General features: G+C 55.6%; 1 protein-coding gene across 5 annotated transcripts in view; it reads right to left on the reverse strand.

Moving 5' to 3' along the window:
- The window catches only part of CERK (ceramide kinase), an 84,533-nt gene that overhangs the window by 47,635 nt on the left and 18,929 nt on the right, over positions 1-17,969 (reverse strand). The window contains exon 1 of one of the 5 annotated variants that reach the window (XM_064368235.1): positions 10,208-10,349. The exons of 3 other annotated variants lie outside the window; for them this stretch is intronic. In XM_064368235.1, the coding sequence (XP_064224305.1) occupies positions 10,208-10,349 (142 nt within the window). Of the gene's footprint in view, positions 1-5,445; positions 6,990-10,207; positions 10,350-17,969 lie in introns of those variants that run through there. One more of the 5 variants, XM_012449448.3, reaches the window with a different exon arrangement.

A 17,969-nucleotide genomic window follows, 5' to 3' on the forward strand; every position in this document is an offset into this window, starting at 1 on the left:
CTGGAGGGCAGGGTGGAATGACACACCTGTGCGGCCCCCGTCTGTGGGTTTAGGAAATCCATCAGGCTAATCCCAGACCTGCTTAGACGACACTCACAGAACTGAAGTCCATACCAGCTGGCGTTTCAACACAGAACACCTACCATCTCCACGCCACGCCCACTGTCAGGCTGTGGGAAACCCAAGTCAGCCTCCCATCCTAGGGATGAGACGGGGGTCCAAGGGCTCCAGGGACCGCATGGTGCCTCAGGGAACTTCGCGATGGGAACAGGACTGATTTGGCTCCAGGAACCCTGCTCTTCCCCCGAGCACCCTGCTTCAAAAGGCCGCAGGGGCTACTTCAACAAATCCCAGAGTCCTTTCCTTTGAAGAAGGAGCTCACCCCAGATTCTGGAACAGCCTCACTCTGAGCCCCTTCCCCAACCTGTGATCTGAGCTCTAGGTCCTGCATCTTGATCTCTGAGGGGATAACAAGGGTTATCTCAGAGGGCTGTGAAGATCCCATCGGGCTCGAAGCCACAGCTCTGCAGGGCACAGCACACCCGGCCTAAATGGAAAGCAGCACTCAGATGTCCAGTTCTGGCCAGGATGAAGACAGCTGGATCGCCTGGCTCTCCCACCTGCTACAACTAATAACTCTGGACAAGACAGAAGAAACAGGCAATGAACCGAGGCCAGCAGAGATCCACAGCAGCAGGCCTGTGGGCTGGAGAGGCCGACGCGCAAGGCCAGCGGCTGGGAGCTGAGTGTATCTCCAGCTCTGGCCTCGGGGACACCTGAGCTATGGGGCAGCAGGGTGGGTGCAGGCCCCCGTCCCAGGGGAGCCAGGGTGTGCTGGGGGTAGGGGGGCAGAGGGGCACTCAGAGCGGGGGGCTGTGGCAGGAATATCTGGCTCTGAGAATGACCAGTTGAGTCCAGCCTCACTCCTGAGGGATCAAAACAGGGCAGCCAAGGTCTTGGAGGCCGGGCAGACAGGACCCACCTCCCTCACCACGTGAGACATACTGGCCACCTGTGCCCAGCCAGGATGAGCACCTGCTTTTGAAAAAGAAAAACTGGCTGGGTCTGGTGTCTCATGCCTGTCATTCCAGCACTTTGGGAGGCTGAGGTGGGAGGACTGCTTGAGGCCAGGAGATGGACACCAACCTGGACAACATAGTGAGGCCTCGTCTCTGCAAAATAAAATTTTAACAATTAGCCGGAATGATGGTACATGCCTGTAGTCCCAGCTACTTGAGAGGCTCAGGTAGGAGGACGGCTTGTGCCCAAGAGGTGAAGGCTGTAGTGAACTGAAACTGAGCAACTGCACTCCAGCCTGGGAAACACCGAGACTCTAAATTAATTCATTAATTAAATAGAAAAATTGTCCAAAGGACTTATCTATTTTTTAGGAGATAGGATCTTGCTCTGTCACTCAGGATGGAGTGCAGTGGCACAATCATGGAACACTGTAACCTTGAACTCCTGGCATCAAATGGTCCTCCTGCCCCAGCCTCCCGAGTAGCTAGGGCTACAGGTATGCACAACACCCAGCCTCCAAAAAACTTTAACAGGACTCGGCCTCACAAAATAACGTTCCAAATGTCCAGGAAACAACCCAAGATTAATCAGCACACCAAGAACTGGGAAATGTCAGCGTTCTCAAGGGAACGATCAACAGACGTCAAACCTGAGATGACCCAGATGCTGACATTTTCAGATAAAGACCTTCAAGTAGCTGTTACAACACGCTCATCCAGGCACAGCTGAACATCCTTAAAATGAGTGGACAGACAGACGTTTTCTGTCTGTCCAGATGGTGGAAAGAGGCCCAGATGGTGGCTCACGCCCGTAATCCTAGCACTTTGGGAGGCTGAGGAGGGCAGATTGCCTGAGCTCAGGAGTTCGAGACCAGCCTGGGCAACATGGCAAAACCCCATCTCTACTAAAAATACAAAACAAAAAATTAGCCAGGCATGGTGGCAGGTACCTGTAATCCCAGCTACTCAGGAGGGTGAGAAATGAGAACTGCTTGAACCCGGGAGGCAGAGGTTGCAGGGAGCCACTGTACTCCAGCCTGGGCGACAGAATGAGACTCTGTCTCAAAAAAAAAAAAGTTTTCAGGAAAGAAATGGAAACTACTGGAACCAAAAGGAAAATTTTAAAACCGGAAAGCACAGTATCTGAAATTAAAAAATCACCAGACAGGCTCAGTAGCAAAAAGGATTGGATAGAGGAATAGTGACATTGAAAACTGATCAGCAAAACGAATCTAAAGAACAGAAAGAAACTGTTTCAATGCACAAGAACCTTCCGCTTCTGAGAAGACGGGCTGGATATGCTTTTCCTGCTCCTCCTATTAAATGAAGCCCTGGACGTCACACAGGAAGCAAACACACGAAGATGTGACAGGCGGAGAAAAGGCAGGCTGCTCAGGGCCTGGGGTCTGAGGAGGGACACCGCGACTCCCTGCACATTTCCTTTGCCTCGTCTATCTTGGATCTGGAACTGGAGCGACCTGAAACCTGGAAATGCCAACAGGTGCAATCACAAAGCCCCAACAAAAGCCAACTCAGTCTAGCCAGGAAGGGGCAGCCTCGCAAGACAGAAAACCCTGAGACAACAACCACCCCGCCCCAGCCACACACCCTGGAAAACACAGGCCCGCCTGTCCCACCAAGCCCGCGGCGCCAACTAGCAGCTTAGACTTCCACCCTCGAGAGGCTTCGAGCAGGCACCCCAACAACCCCTGCCAGGATGGCACAGGGAGGCCACACAGGGAGCTGGCACCCCCATCCGAGCCAGCTAGTAAAAAGCCTCATGCCCACCAGGCATCAGTGGAGACTAAGGGGCAGCCCGGGCCCCCATTCCACCCTGCTGTGGCAAAGTGCCCTTCCTCCTTGCTGGAACGGAGTAAGAGGAAACCTGGCGGGGAGTGAGGGCTGTCATCGCCACTGAGCTGCAGGGTGCCACACTCCACCCATGCGCTGTTAGGGGGGTGCATGTGGGGAGCGGCAAGGAAGCACCTCTGCCCTCACCAAGGTGGCCTCAGTGGAGGCCTGGAGGGAGCTGTACCCCTCACCCACCCGGTAATAACGAGTAGCCCCTGCCTCAGCTGCCAATGAGGCTGAGGGGAACCTGAGCTTCCACCCCCACCTGGCAGTACCAGCTCCCTTCCCTGCTGGAGCAGTGCCAGAGAAACCAGCTAAACAGAAGGTGTCAACACTGCCCAGACTCGGAACATACTGCAAAGCGACCAGTGCTACGCGAGTGTGGGAAGGAGGGCCGGGCCTTGGTGAGGCTGAGGATGGAGGAAATCACGTCAGGCAGGGAGGGCAGAGGGCACCTGGAAAGGCACAGGGCACGCGGGGGATCAACACAGCTGGGCTGGGCTGGGCTGGAGAGCACATGTGCCCTGGGAGCAGGTGAGGGCAGGGCCAGATGTGGGGGAGGCTGGGAATGCAAGCCAAGCTGCTGGCACGCATGGGTGAGCAGTGCCTGGAAGAACTTTCTAGCAGGGCAGGGTGTCTGAACATCAATGGGGCACACAGGCCGGCTGTCAGGACGGGCCAACGGCACTGGTGAGGGGATTAGTGACCCTCAGGGTGCTCTCTAAACTTCCAATTCCCGGATTCCAGGGTTCAGCCACTGGGTGCTCCCTAAAGAGATTAGGGAGCAAGAGGGGTCGGGAGGGGAAGACCGGGGCCACCTGAAGCAGAAGTCATCTGACCCAGTCTGTGGCAAAAAGGGGACCAAGTTCAGGGCAAAAGGAGAGAAGAAGTGTGGGATCCGATACAGCTGAATTCAGAACCCAGCAGAGGTGTGAGATCCGGGACAGCTGAGGAATCGGGAACCCAGCAGAGGTGTGGGATCTGGGACAGCTGAGGAATCGGGAACCCAGCAGAGGTGTGGGATCCGGGACAGCTGAGGAATCGAGAACCCAGCAGGGGTGTGGGATCTGGGACAGCTGAGGAATCGGGAACCCAGCAGAGGTGTGGGATCCGGGACAGCTGAATTCAGAACCCAGCAGAGGTGTGGGATCCGGGACAGCTGAGGAATCGGGAACCCAGCAGAGGTGTGGGATCCGGGACAGCTGAGGAATCGGGAACCCAGCAGAGGTGTGGGATCCGGGACAGCTGAGGAATCGGGAACCCAGCAGAGGTGTGGGATCCGGGACAGCCAAAGCATTGAGAACCCAACAGAGGTGTGGGATATGGGACAGCTGAAGAATCGAGAACCCAGCAGAGGTGTGGGATCTGGGACAGCCAAAGCATTGAGAACCCAGCAGAGGTGTGGGATATGGGACAGCTGAAGAATCGAGAACCCAGCAGAGGTGTGGGATCTGGGACAGCCAAAGCATTGAGAACCCAGCAGCTGACGGGGGTGGGCCACTGGCCTAGGAGAGAGGCCAAGAAGCTGGAGCTCGGGTGCTGGTGAGGCTGGCTGTCTCCAGGACAGAGAACACGTGCCCATAAGTCCACGCTGGGCTGATCTCTGAAGCCATCAAGTTGAGATGAGGCTGCAAAGGAGAGGCCACTTGCATCCTGGACCAGCTACAGGTTCCTCAAAAGGCAGAACTCAGGTGCATTTCTCATAGAAAATGCTGCTATGCAAAAATCTAGACTGTTACAGAATAAAAATAAATTGAGTGGGGGAATGGGAAGTAGAACACAACAGGAGTTTCTCAAACATACAAAAAGTGTGTCTTCTCTAGTATGTAAGTTTCTTAAATACCGGTGTTTTAATTTCTCTGGGATAGAGGATAAAAAATGAAGCTGGGTCTAAGGGTATAATTTTTTTTTTTTTTAAGTTTGAAGACATTGCCAGATTACTTTCCAAAAACAGCCGAGCAGTTCCCACTCCCATCCACCAGGCCTGCCAGCCCAGAAGCATCCTGAAACTTCCCCAGCACAGAGCTGGGCGAGAGCGGCATCTCACCGTGGCCTTCCCCATCCACCGCTGGGCGAGGGCGGCGTCTCACCGTGGCCTTGGTGTCAGCATCTACTCAGACGCTCAGCAGCCACTTCTGAATGTTTTCTTCTGTGAAGGGCCTATGTATATCCATTGCCATTTGTCTAATGGATTGTCTGTCTTTTTCCTATCAATTTTTATACGTAACATGTTTTTAAAATGTTAACCCTTCTCTATCCTATTTGTTTCAAATATCACCCCCAACATTTTTTATTTTATTTACTTATTAATTAATTATGAGACAGAGTCTCGCTCTGTCACCCAGGCTGGAGTGCAGTGGCGCGATCTTGGCTCACTGCAACCTCCCCCTCCTGGGTTCAAGCGATTCTCCTGCTTCAGCCTCCCAAGTAGCTGAGACTACAGGTGCCCACCACCATGCCTGGCCAATTTTTTTTGTACACACACACACATTTTCCTATGATTCAGCTTTCTACTCTTAAATAAGCATCCAAGAGGAGTGAAAGCAAAGCCCCCAAAGGATCAGGGTGTCCTTACCCTCAGAGTCAAAGTGCATGGCCTGGAAACTGTCCAAAAGCCCATCAGCAGGTGAACAGATACACTGGTGCACCCACACAATGCTATATGACTCACAGCTAGAAGAAGGAACCGCTGACATGATGAATCTTAAAAACAGCAAAGCGAGATAAAGAAGTGCACATGGCGCGAGTCCACTGATAGAAATGCTATTAGCAACACGCCATCCTGGTGAAAACAGCCCAGGGCCCAGGGGAAGGTTCTGGGATGCTGCTATCCAGGTGATATTTACACAGGTGCACACGATTATTAAAATTTATCTAACTATGTGCCTCAAAATGGCTGGGTTTTATTGCATGCAAATTAGACCTTGATAAAGTCAATTTTTAAAAATCATGTTTTAGGAGGGGGATTAGTAACATGGAAGACATTCTGCAGTATATTTTCTCAGCTTTTCTTTCATGCATATTTACACATACACAAATACCAAATTTGAATCACTTTTAAGTGTAAGAATGACTTTTTGTGTATGCTTTTCTGAATTTTCTAGATATTATTAAATCAACATGACTTACTTTTGTAAGCAGGAAAAACAATTTTTAAAAAAATTATCTGTGGCATGCCTATGTTTTGCCAGGCACTTTGCAGGGTGTGCTGAGGACACGCTTTGTAAATATAAATACAGCTCTGACCTGCCCAGTGAGTTTACCACCAGCCTGGGGCATCCCAAGTGGGGTTGGCTGAAGGAAGGGGAGGTCCTCCCACAAAGGTAGAGCCTGGACAGCAGCCCCCTCAGCCCCCAACACACACACACACACACACACACAAACACTCACTCTCTCTCTCTTTCTCTCTCTTCCCAGGCTCAACTCTAAAGGAATAAATGCAGGGTTTAGCTAAGTGTGTTTTACGACAGCCGGGGAAATAACCCAGATATCCACGCAGTGCTTCCAGTTCAACGAGCATGACCCACTTTGAGTTCCTGTTTTCGGCCTGCCCTACTTCCCACCAGGCCGGCAGCCCAGTGCACTTGCCGTCTCGGCTTCCTCAGGTGCAGGCCTCACCCAGGAAACTGCAGCCGTCCAAACTTCTAGTCCTTCTCTTTGCTCTTGAACAGTCAGTCACTGTCCCAGCACGATGACCCACTAAGGAAGGAGCCTGTGCCTGAGTTCAGAGCCAGCTCCCTCTGGACATCACTGCCTCCGGGCACAGTCCATCGCACTCCCACTGTCCACATCTGAAATAGGGGTGATGCTATGGAGAAAACAAAGGAGCTGGAATAACTAAGCGGCCACCCCAGCAAGGCACACACAGTGGCCCTGGCTTTGTCCTTAGCCCGTCGGTCACCTGGACTCCAGGGCTGCTCTCTGCCTCTTCTCACAGGTCCTCCCAGGGGCTATTTCTGCACAGTTCTCCACCTCTCACCGTTCCTCAACCTAACCAATCCCAGTGTGTCCAGACACACCTGGGGGAGTGGGCGGGCTGGGCAGTGCCACCTTGCTGACTGAATTAAATGTCCTGTGAGCTGGCTCACATTCTTCTGCCCTACTACGGCCCTACTGACCTCAGGTATATAAGAATCTAACCTGGGCCTGATTCCTTGTGGGGGACTGTAAAGTTATGAGAAAAAAATGTGGCTGCATTTCTGACTCATTCACAACTCAGCATTTCCCAACTCGCTGATGCTTTCCCATCACCTGGGAGAGCACTCCTGGGTGGAGAGGGAAGGCTGCTTCCTGGAGGAAGCCCACCAGCCAGGGACCTCCAGCCAGGGACCTCCAGCCAGGGCCCTCCCTCTCCAAGAGGGAGTAAGCTCGCGGCAGGCCAGTGAGGCAGCTCAGGATGAACCTGTACGGAAGTGCCTTGGCTCAGCAAGAGTGAAGCAATGAGCATGCCACGAGGCAAACACCAGCACGCTGGATGAAAGCAGACGCTGCGCCACGCCAAGCCCTGGCCCAGGCCATCAGAAGCCATAATGGGAGCTGGCTGAGGACGCCAATGCGGAAGGCGGTAATGACTGACCTCCCACCCAGACGTCCCGTAAGGGTGGGGTCTGGCGTCTATGCGGCCTCTGGAGCTTCAGGGAGGCCTTACAGCCAGTGGCTACAAGCATAGCAACCGGTTGGGCCAGTCACTTACAGGCCCTGCTGACCGGCCTCTTCCTCCCTAGGAGGGGAGCAGCCACCCCGCAGGAACCCATCCGGTTTGAAGCCCAGTGGCCTGCACTTAGGAAGTGCTTGGGGAGGCAGTCATCTTCCTGAAGCGTCGGGGTTTACGGGAAGGTACAAACCCCTCGGACCCAGGCCAGGCATCTGGCCTCCTTGTGTATGGGTTCTGGTGGGTGATAACTGAGGTGTGACATTTCTCCCAAAGGGGACATGAGAAAGACCTTAGAAAAGTCAAGTCTCAGACGCCCAGCCACAGAGAGGTGACCCTAGGGCTGGAAAGCACGTGTTGGTCATGGGTCTTAGACCACCCCTCAACCTTGGCCCCACTTAACGTTCAGCTCTGTCCCCACCAGCACCCAACCAGAAGATCCTCACAGCTCCGCATCAGAAAGTGTCCCAAGAACTCCTGACCTTGACTGCCCACAGGTGTCTAAAGGTGTCATCCCAAACTCCGAATATCCACCAGATAATCCTGACCTCCACCACACCCACCCCAATAATTAAAAAGAAAAAGGCTGGGTGTGGTGGCTCATGCCTGTAATCCCAGCATTTTGGGAGGCCGAGGAGGGGGTATTATCTGAGGTCAGTAGTTTGAAACCAGCCTGGCCAACATGTTGAAACCCCATCTCAACTAAAAATACAAAAATTAGCCAGGCATGATGGCAGGTCCCTGTAATCCCAGCTACTCCAAGGCTGAGACAGGGAGAATTGCCTGAACCCGGGAAGCAGAGGTTACAGTGAGTCCAGATTGTGCCACTGAACTCGATCCTGGGCAGCAGAGTAAGACTCCAACTCAAAACAAAACAAAATAAAACAAAACCAAAAAAAACCCAACCCTCTGTCCTCCTGCAGGGCTCTCTCTTCTAGTAAACAGCAGCTCCAACAGACCTCCTTCCCATACTCAGCCCCTCCACATCCAGCACTGCCCACTGCCACCTCCCATCTGGACAGGGCAAAGCCTCCCCATCGTAGCACCCATCCCTCCTCTGGGTCCTCCACGCAGAGGCCACGAGATCTCTGGAAAACGCTAAGTTGGATAAGCCCCTCCAGAGGCTCTCATTCCACTGTAAAAAGCAAGTCCCTGTCCAGGAGCAATGGCTCACGCCTGTAATCCCAACACTTTGGGAGGCCAAGGCAGGCAGATCACGAGGTCAAGAGATTGAGACCAGCCTGGCCAACATGGTGAAACCCGGTCTCTACTAAAAATACAAAAATTAGCTGGGCGTGGTGGCACACACCTGTAGTCCCAGCTGCTCGAGAGGCTGAGGCAGGAGAATTGCTTAAACCCAGTAGGCGGAGGTTACAGTGAGTCGAGATTGTGCCACTGCACGCCATCCAGCCTGGCGACCGAGTGAGACTGATCTCAAAAAATAAAATAAAATAAAATAAAATAAAGCAAGTCCCCATCTCAGCCTGTAAGGAGGAGACCTGGGCCTCCTTTTCCCTCCCCCACTCCCTCCTGCCACACTGGCCTCCTGGTGGTCTCAGGGCCTTATCCTGGAGGCTCGTCCTGCCTGGATGGGTCTGTCCCTGGAATGCAGAGCCTTCGGTCTCTCCAGGTCTCTGTCCAAAGCCACCGTGTGAGTGAGGACTGCTGAGAACACCAGGTAGCAGACAACGACCTGCCCACCTGCACAACCGTGTCCCCCACCCTTCGGGCTCTGTTCTCAGTACCCAGCTCCATCAGACACTTGTCTCTGTGCCCTGTCTCTCCCTTCAAGGGAAAAACCTCTGCTGCAGCAGCGACTGTGTCACACATGCTGGCAGCAGGGGACACAATAAACACTTGCCAAAGAGGGCATGAATGAAATGGAACACACCCTCACCACCCAGCCTGGGATTCCTCTGCCGTCAACACCTCCCCCTTCCCACTGTCCAAACACAAGCTTTTGCAATCCTCCCGCTGCCCCGGAGTGTGGAAGGGCATCTCCTTTGTAAGCCTCTGTCAACCTCTCTGCCACCAGACAGCTCTGCCCTAGAGCCTTGGCGGGGGGGCCGCCCATCCCACCCGTCACACCCGTCCCATCGCGCAGGGTGGGCTGTGCGTCCTCCATGTTTACTAAAGTCACTCTTCTCCTCATCCTGAGGGCCTCCGCGGGGCACGTGGCCAGCCCGTGGCACCGAAATTAACCCCCCGACCCAGAGCAGGGAGCACGCCCCACAGAAGGTCAGAGGCCCCTTCTTTAACTTCTCAACAGGAAGTCCTCACCCTGCAAGGGCGCCTCTCAGGTTTCGGATCCCTGCTAAAGAAAAGCATCTGTTCTCGGATTAAACTGCAGTGTGCGGGATGGGAGCGCCTGGCACCCCCTCGGGATCCATCCACAGTCCGTCTTCTCCGGAGGTACCCTGCGGACAGGCCGCACCGGCGGCCACGACCCCGCGCCCGCGCCGGAGGTCCCACCTCCCTGCGGGGATGAGGCGCCGGCCTCCCCTCCACTGCGCGGCGCTTTGTCCTCCGGCCCCGGCCCCGGCCCCCCTCCCCGCGTCGGCGCTCCCCGGGCCCCGGCCCCACCACGGCCGCCCGCTCCCCGCACTCGATCCCCCCAGCTGAGCCCCCCACACCGCCCGCGCTCCCGGGCCCGCTGCGGCCGAACCCGGGCGGCGGCGACACTCACCCGCGCCGGGGGCGCCGGCTCCGGGCCCCGGGCTCCGCCACCAGCGCAGCAGCGCCCGCGCGGGCTCCAGGCTCACGGCGCAGCGCTGCTGCTTCACCCACAGCACGGAGCGCAACGGCTCCGCCGCCCCCGTCGCCCCCATCGCTGCGGCGGGCTTGTCCGCCAGGCGAGGGGCGCGCGGACGCCGAGGGGCGCGGGACCGTTAGCGGCCCCTGCAGTGGCCCCGGCGGGCGGCGGAAGGCGGCGCTGCGTCACCCCGTACGCGGGCGGCGGGGACCGCGGAGGGGCCGGGCGGAGCGGGGGCGAGGAGGGGCCGGGAGCCGGGACGAGGAGGGGGCGGAGACGGGGACGGAGGGGGCCGGGAAGGGCCGGGCCGGGGCGCCGGGGCCGGCGAGGGCTGCTTTCCTCTCTCCTCCTCTCCTTTCAGCGGCTGCTCCTGAGTGCGGCGCTCCTGCTTAGTGGCGCCTTCCGCGCCGTCCTCAGTTCAGGCGGGGTCCGGGCGGCGCGGAAATGCGGCCCTAGCGATCCGGCGCGGGCGGGGGATGGGCCTGGATGGGGGCGTCACGAGCGGCGTGACCTTGGGAAGTGGTGCCGTCTTCGATCCTGGCCTCCTGTCGTCCTGGGAGGGGGACTGCGGGTGGGCCCAGGCAGGCATGGAAGGCTTTCCGGAGGAGGAAGCCTTCTTAGGGGGCTGGCGCGCTGGCCCTTTGAACTGCTCTGGGGCCTAAAGCCACAGAGCAGACAGCTGCGCACCCCGGAGCTGGCCCTAGGAACCTGAGCCTGTGCCACAGACTTGGAGAGACATCGCCCCTGGGGCTCTAATTCACCCCCTCTGCAGGAAGGCCGCCCTCACCCCCAGCTGAAGGAACCAGCAGCCTGCAGGGCCCCAGCCCTGCCTTTAGAGCCACCCTGTCCCTCCACTCAAGCTGCGGTGTTTCAGAGGGCACAGCCCTCCCTGACTTAGTGAAGACTGCGCTCGCAGAGGTTAAGAGCACAGGGCAGTGTGGCAGAGCCTAGGCTCACACTGAGGTTTGGCTCTGACACAGGTCTGAGGCCTGCCCTGCCGCTCGTCTCCCCTGCCCGGCCCTGCTGTTGCAGACAGAAGTGGGGTGGGCCAGGTCCACGTGGCCTCGCTGCTGCGCCTGGCACCAGGTGGCTGCATGTACAGGTCTTATCCTGCCAGCTCCTTGTGACTGTCTACAGGGCGGAACGAGTCATGAATCATTCCTCCCTGGGAGCCCAGCCCCTGTTCAGGCCATGCAGGAGGCCCCCGACCATCCTGCAGCCACCGTGGGCCCAGTCAGAGTCCTAGCAGGCAGTACCTGATGGTGGCACACAGTGGGGTGAGCAGCAGCAAGGCCTGCCCTGCCTTCTCCCTCACACAGCTGCCGCTCTGAGGCCTGGGAAATGTGGATCTGAAACTTTCTTGGAAAGGAAAGCTCGTGCCAGTGGCAGGAGGGTGCTGCTTCATGCAAAGAGGGTTGACAGGCAAGGGTGGCGTGGGCAGGAGCTTGGAAGCACCAGCATCCCTGCTGGGGACCTCCTCCCTGGGCCTCCCTGTGGGCTCCGCCTGCCCCTCTTGACGTATTCACGTTGCTATCCTCCAGATGCACACCTTGGCTTAAAATCCTGCAGCCAGAGTGGGGGCCGGAGAGCACTCAGAACTGCTTAGGTCCCCAAGGACCTCCATGAAGGGAGACAGCATCATCAGTTACAAAACACACAGGAGACTCAATGAGGCTGTAGGATGGGCCTTCATCCAACATATCCTTACAAGAAGAGGAAATGTTGGCTGGGAGTGGTGACTCATGCCTGTAATCCCAGCACTTTGGGAGGCCGAGGTGTGTGGATCACCTGAAGTCAGGTGTTTGAGACCAGCCTGGCCAGCATGATGAAACCCGGACTGGCCAGGCATGGTGGCTCATACCTGTAATCCCAGTACTTTGGGAGGCTGAGGTGGGTGGATCACGAGGTCAGGAGTTCGAGACCAGCCTGGCCAACATGCGAAACCCCGTCTCTACTAAAAATACAAAAACTAGCCAGGCATGGTGGCTGACACCTGTAATCTCAGCTACTTGGGAGGCTGAGGCAGTACAATCACTTGAACCCGGGAGGCGGAGGTTGCAGTGAGCCAAGATAGTGCCACTGCACTGCAGACTGGGCTACAGAGCAGGACTCCATCTCAAAAAAACAAAACGAAACAAGAAACTCAGTCTCTACTAAAAATACATAAATTAGCTGGATGTGGTGGTGCCTGCCTGTAATCCCAGCTACTCGGGAAGCTGAGGCAGAAGAATTGCTTGAACCCGGGAAGCAGGTGTTGCAGTGAGCTGAGATTGCGCCACTGCACTCCAGCCTGGGTGACAAGAGCGAAACTCTATCTCAAAAAAAAAGAAAAAAAGAAAAGGAAATGTGGAGACACACAGACCCCAAGGTGTGTGTACACGGGGGTGGCCATGGGAAGGGGCAATGAGAGAGTAGCCTCCAGGAGCGCACCCTGTCCCTCCACTAGGATAGGATTAAGAGTGGATGTTGGCCTCGGACTTCCAGCCTCTGCGGACTGTTAATGGGAGACCACAGATTGCTGTTGGTTAACCCGCCCGGTCCGAGGTATTTTGTTACAGCAGCCTGAGCAGACCCAGGGGACCTGCAGTCCTAGGATGGGCTGGGGAGGAGCCTGGCTGCTGCCGGACCCCATGCTCATGCTCATGCTCAGGGAGAGAGGGTGATGTCATGAAGACCAGGTTTCCAGAAGATGCACGTCCTGCAGTTGAGTTGCATGGGAGAGGGGTTGGGTGGGGGTCAGGCCCTGTGTGGGGCCAGGGCTGTGACTCTGGGCACAGCGCTGGAGGGATGGGAGGAAACAGCAGCATCACCCCAGAGCAGCTGCCAGGACCCTGCTGTAGGTCGGACCCAGGGGGCCCTTCAGGAGCGGCTGTGAAGGCACAGCAGCTTTGAAAATGCAGATGAGGCCAGCCCTGGCTGCCTGAGGACCTCCCAAACCTCATCCACCTCTTTCCTGGCAGACACACCTTTCCCATCTTAGACCCTGCCCAAATGCTCTTCCCACACATCTGCCTGGGAGGCCACCCATTCATCATCTTCTTCAATCCACATCCCGTCCCTTCATGCCACAGAGTCCCCTGGCAGCTCACTGCATGACACTTCCACCCCCGGCTGCCACAGGGCCTCACTTCTTGTGACACTTCACAACAATTGATGTCCCAGCCTGTCGCTAGCCTGCTGTGTACATGGCTCATCTCAGCCCTGAGCTGCCAGGTAGGCCAGAGAGCACGGGCTCAGCCCCAGTAGCCTGGAGTTCTGGTCCTAATTAGTAAGGCCCTGATGTGCCATCTGCCCCTGTCCTGCATCCAGTCTGCAGGCTTGGGCTGCTGCCCAGTGGCCTGATGGCTCTGGGTCCAGCTAAGCCAGACATCCTGCCCAGCAGCGGCCAGCACTGACTCCCTTGGGTAGCCAGGTTGTCCCACCTGTGGGCTGCCTGGATCCTGAGGTTCTGTATAAGCTGGTCCAACCCCATACCCATGAGTGTCCTATCCACTGGGTCATCTATGCGATGGACCCAAGCCTCTCCTGTCTGTGGAGGCCTCGCCACCAGCAAGAGCCTGGCACCAGCAGCCCTGTCTAGCACGGTCCCCTCCATGGCTTCTGATCTATTCTTCCCTTCTCTTCCTGGGCCCCTGGCTTTATTTGCTGTCCCAGTCCTTCCAGCTTATCTCCTGAGACTCCTTGTCTTATGAAGTCAGCACCACCACCTGACATCAGAAACTAGAATGCTGGGTTGCGGTGGGAGGATCCTGGCACCAGCTGCACACGGGCTGCCAGGAATGCCACCCTCTGCCCTCCACCCTCAGCCTCCGCCCTCAAGGAGAAGCCTCCCATGCTCCTCTTCGAGGCAGCCAGCCTTGAAGAGGAGTATGGGAGGCTTCTCCTCAAGGATCTGGAAGAAATATCTTGGGCCTAAAGAGGCCCAAACATTTGGAGAGTAAGTTAATCATTACAAAACGTATATCCCTCCGTTCACCACGTGATCCAGGCAATAACCCCTGGAAATGGGTTATGTATCCCTTTTTACAGACATGAAAACTAAGAGCCACAAAACTGACCTGACCTGCTCTGGTTGTACAGAAAGGTAATTAGATGGGTTGCAGGGGCACTCCAGGCTCCCCTGCCCCAGGCTTTGGGGTCTCACTCCCATGGGGGAATCTGAAATGTGGGAACCGTGGATGATGCAACCTTCAGCCTCAGTGGGTACTGCTCCCTGGGCACTTGGGTGAGCCAGTCTGTTCCACCCTCCAGGACATGCCGGACTGTCCTGCCTGAGCTTCTCTAATAGGAAGACAGTGCTGCCCTGCTCAGCTTCAGCCTGCCCATCTAGGGAAGACAGACCTGGAGCCTGGGCTGAAGTGGAGGATGGCCCTCAGGAGGCAGTGGAACCGAGCTAAAAGGCTAGGAAGGTGAGGCTGGCCCGGGATGGTTCCAAAGGCAGCCAGGAATCAGGGATGCTCACACCCCTAGAGGTCCACGGGGCCATCACACCCAGGGGAAGGCATCCAAAGGCCGGGCTTGGGTTTGGCCTAAACCCTGCAGGTTCCCGCCCGGGTGACCTGCCTCTCCATTGGGCACCAGGAGGATGTCTGTCATTCCGCTTAGCATTAGCACATTTCACCCTCAAGGTGATACTACTGCACTACAGATAAGGAAACTGAGTCCCAGAGAGTCTGGAGGAGCAGGCCAGGGTTATCCAGCAGGCCAGGGGCAGAACTGGGAATGAACACAGGACTCCCAGACTCTGAAGCTTGCCCTCTTCACCGCCTTGCGCCCCGTTGGCCATGTTCTGGGCTTCTGCTCCAAACTGGGAGTGCGCTGAGTGCAGGCCATTCTATCAGCACCCAGGGGAGGGTGTGCCTACCTCTTGTGGTGTCTTCAATAAGGTGGCCATTTCTCACTGATGCAATGCAGATTTGACCCATCTCAGGGATTGGAGCCACCCCAATGTCCAGCCTTGGGAGTTTGGGGGAGAGTTACCCCAAGAGGCCCCGTCCTCGTGACATCTGTGACCCTGCTCAGAGTCCAGCTGAGCGGCCTTTGCACACTCAGGTCAGGTGGAGTAGGATCAATGGGGAGTCCTGACGTAGTGCCCAGGCTGTGAAGACACAGCCAGAGGCCATTAGTGCTCAGGAGTGCCATAAACTGTGATTTCAAAACTGTAAGGTCAGGCTAGATAGCTTGCTGGGTGTGTCTCGTTTGCCTTTTTATATTTGAGGCCTGTAAAAAAATAGTGAGAAAATAGCAAGCCCAGGAGACAGGTGATCTGATTCAGCCAATGGGTGGGAGGTGGAGGCACCAGTGACTCACTCACCCTAGTCAGAGACTGGAGGCAGGTGGGTCTGGGGACAAGAGGGTGAGGGATGGGGACACATTTGGAGCCTGGTGCACTGAGAGTAAAAGAAGAAAACCTGCTCAAAACAAACCCATGAAATTGGAAATAATATCCCCTGGAGGTGTGTCCTGATGGTGCTGACCCATCTTAAAGAGTAGGCATGATGGCCGGGTGCAGTGGCTCATGCCTGCAATCCCAGCACTTTGGAAGGCTGAGGCGGGCAGATCACTATCACTGGAGGTCAGGAGTTCGAGACCAGCCTGGCCAATATGGTGACGCCCCATCTCTACTAAAAATACAAAAATTAGCCGGGCGTGGTGGCAAGCGCCTGTAATCCCAGGTACTCAGGAGGCTGAGGCAGGAGAATCGCTTAAACCTAGGAGACGGAAGCTGCAATGAGGCGAGATTGCGTCGCTGCACTCAGCCTGGGTGACAGAGTGAGACTCCGTCTCCAAAAAAAAAAAAAAGTACTGGAACAAAGTCATTCCTTCGTTGATGTCCACAGCCCTACCGTACCAGGCACTGTGCCCATGCAGAGGACACAATCATGCGAGTAGAACTGGCAAGGACTTCCCAGCATAAAGTTCACAGTGGAGACAGATAACTCAATCATCTCAGAACCGAATGCTTAATGAGAGCCTGTGGTGAGTGCAGGAAGGAGAGTCAGCGTGGCTCTATGTGCTTGGCACAGGTCAGCCTGGACCGGGGGTTGGGAAGACTGCCTGGGAGAAGTGCAATGAGTTAAGGCATGGAGGAGGAGCAGGGGAGAAGTTGGGGTCTGGGAGAGCGGGAAGCCCCCACTTTAGGAGGCCAAAGCTGGGGGATCACTTGAGTCCAGGAGTTCAAGACCAGCTTGGGCAACATGGTGAAACCCTGTCTTCAAAAAATACAAAAATTAGCTAAGTGTGGTGGCACGTGCCCGTGGTGCCAGCTACTCAGGAGGTTGAAGTAGAAAAATCTCCTGAGCTCTGGAGGCAGAGGTTGCAGTGAGCTGAGATTGCACTACTGCATTCCAGCCGGGTGACATAGCGAGACTGTCTCAAAAAAAAGAAAAAGAAAAAAAAAGAAAAGAATGTATTGAATGATTTGTGGAGCTCAGTAAGAAAACTGAGAGGGAACACCCAGTGCCTCCCAGAGGGCAATAGTGCCTGCCTCCAGATTCAGTCAAGTGTTGGTGGGACCCAGTTCACAGCATTCCTGGAGATAAAGTGAATTATCCCCATTGTACAGATGAGGAACCTGAGGCTCTGTAGGACCACCTGCTGCTACAGTTGCCAGAGCTGGTGCTGAGCCCTGCTTTGTCTGAGTCAGACGTACACACCATGCTGCTACCAGCAGACTCCCACATCAGCAACAGAGAGCCACAAGATCTGTTTTTCTTTTTTTGCTCTGTCACCAGGATGGAGTGCAGTGGTGTGATCTCAGCTCACTGCAACCTCCGCTTCCTGAGTTCACGTGTTTCTCCTGCCTCCGCCTCCCAAGTAGCTCGGACTACAGATGCACGCCACCATGCCCAGCTAATTTTTGTATTTTTAGTAGAGACGGGTTTTCGCCATGTTGGCCAGGATGGTCTCGATCTCTTGACCTAGTGATCCATCCGCCTCGGCCTCCCAAAGTGCTGGGATTACAGGCGTGAGCCATTGTACCTGGCCTGGTTTTCAAAATTTATTTTTTGTTTATTTTTTAAATTTTGGTATGGAAACGTCCAAGAAATCCTCAATCAACCAAACAAGACAAACGTGAACCCCTTTAAACTCTTTCTCAGATTCCCTGATGTCCCAGAGCCCCAGGGCACTATTTATATGGGGGGTGGGGAGCTATCTGCCCCCCATCCCCGTGGGTCATTTGCTTGCTGGGCCACCACACCTGGTTGAAAGTGACGAGGTGACCTTGGCAGGGACCTTGGCAGGTACTCCAGGTTTAGGGAAATTTACAAGCCATGCATTTTTTTTCCTCCAAACCTTATCACAGGAAGCTGCTGTGGACATAGGAGCTGACCTGGAACGGAACAGGTGTTCCAACAGAACTGGAATAAGCTGACCTTCCCAGCCTGAGGATTCCTTTACAAATGCAAATCTACATGACATCCAGTCCCTCCCTGTCCCAGGGCCTCCTCCTGCCCCTCATGGCTCTTGCTGTTTCTTCACTCCAGCCCCTACCCAGGTGTCTCATGAAAGCGGCTTTCCCATCTTCCCTGACCACACTCTGTCCCCTCCGCCTCTTGGTTTTTCACCAAAGCCCCCTGGTGCAGCAGTAGATGGTTATGTGTGTGTGTGTGTGTGTGTGTCCCACTGTCCTAGTAGAAAGTGGGCCTCACAGGGCAGGGGCTTGTGACTGGATCCCCACTGTTTAGCTAGAACA

The sequence above is a fragment of the Aotus nancymaae genome, unplaced genomic scaffold, assembly GCF_030222135.1.
Source record: "Aotus nancymaae isolate 86718 unplaced genomic scaffold, 86718_ANA_hifiasm-v0.15.2.pri h1tg000076l, whole genome shotgun sequence".
NCBI classification, from domain to species: Eukaryota; Metazoa; Chordata; class Mammalia; order Primates; family Aotidae; genus Aotus; species Aotus nancymaae.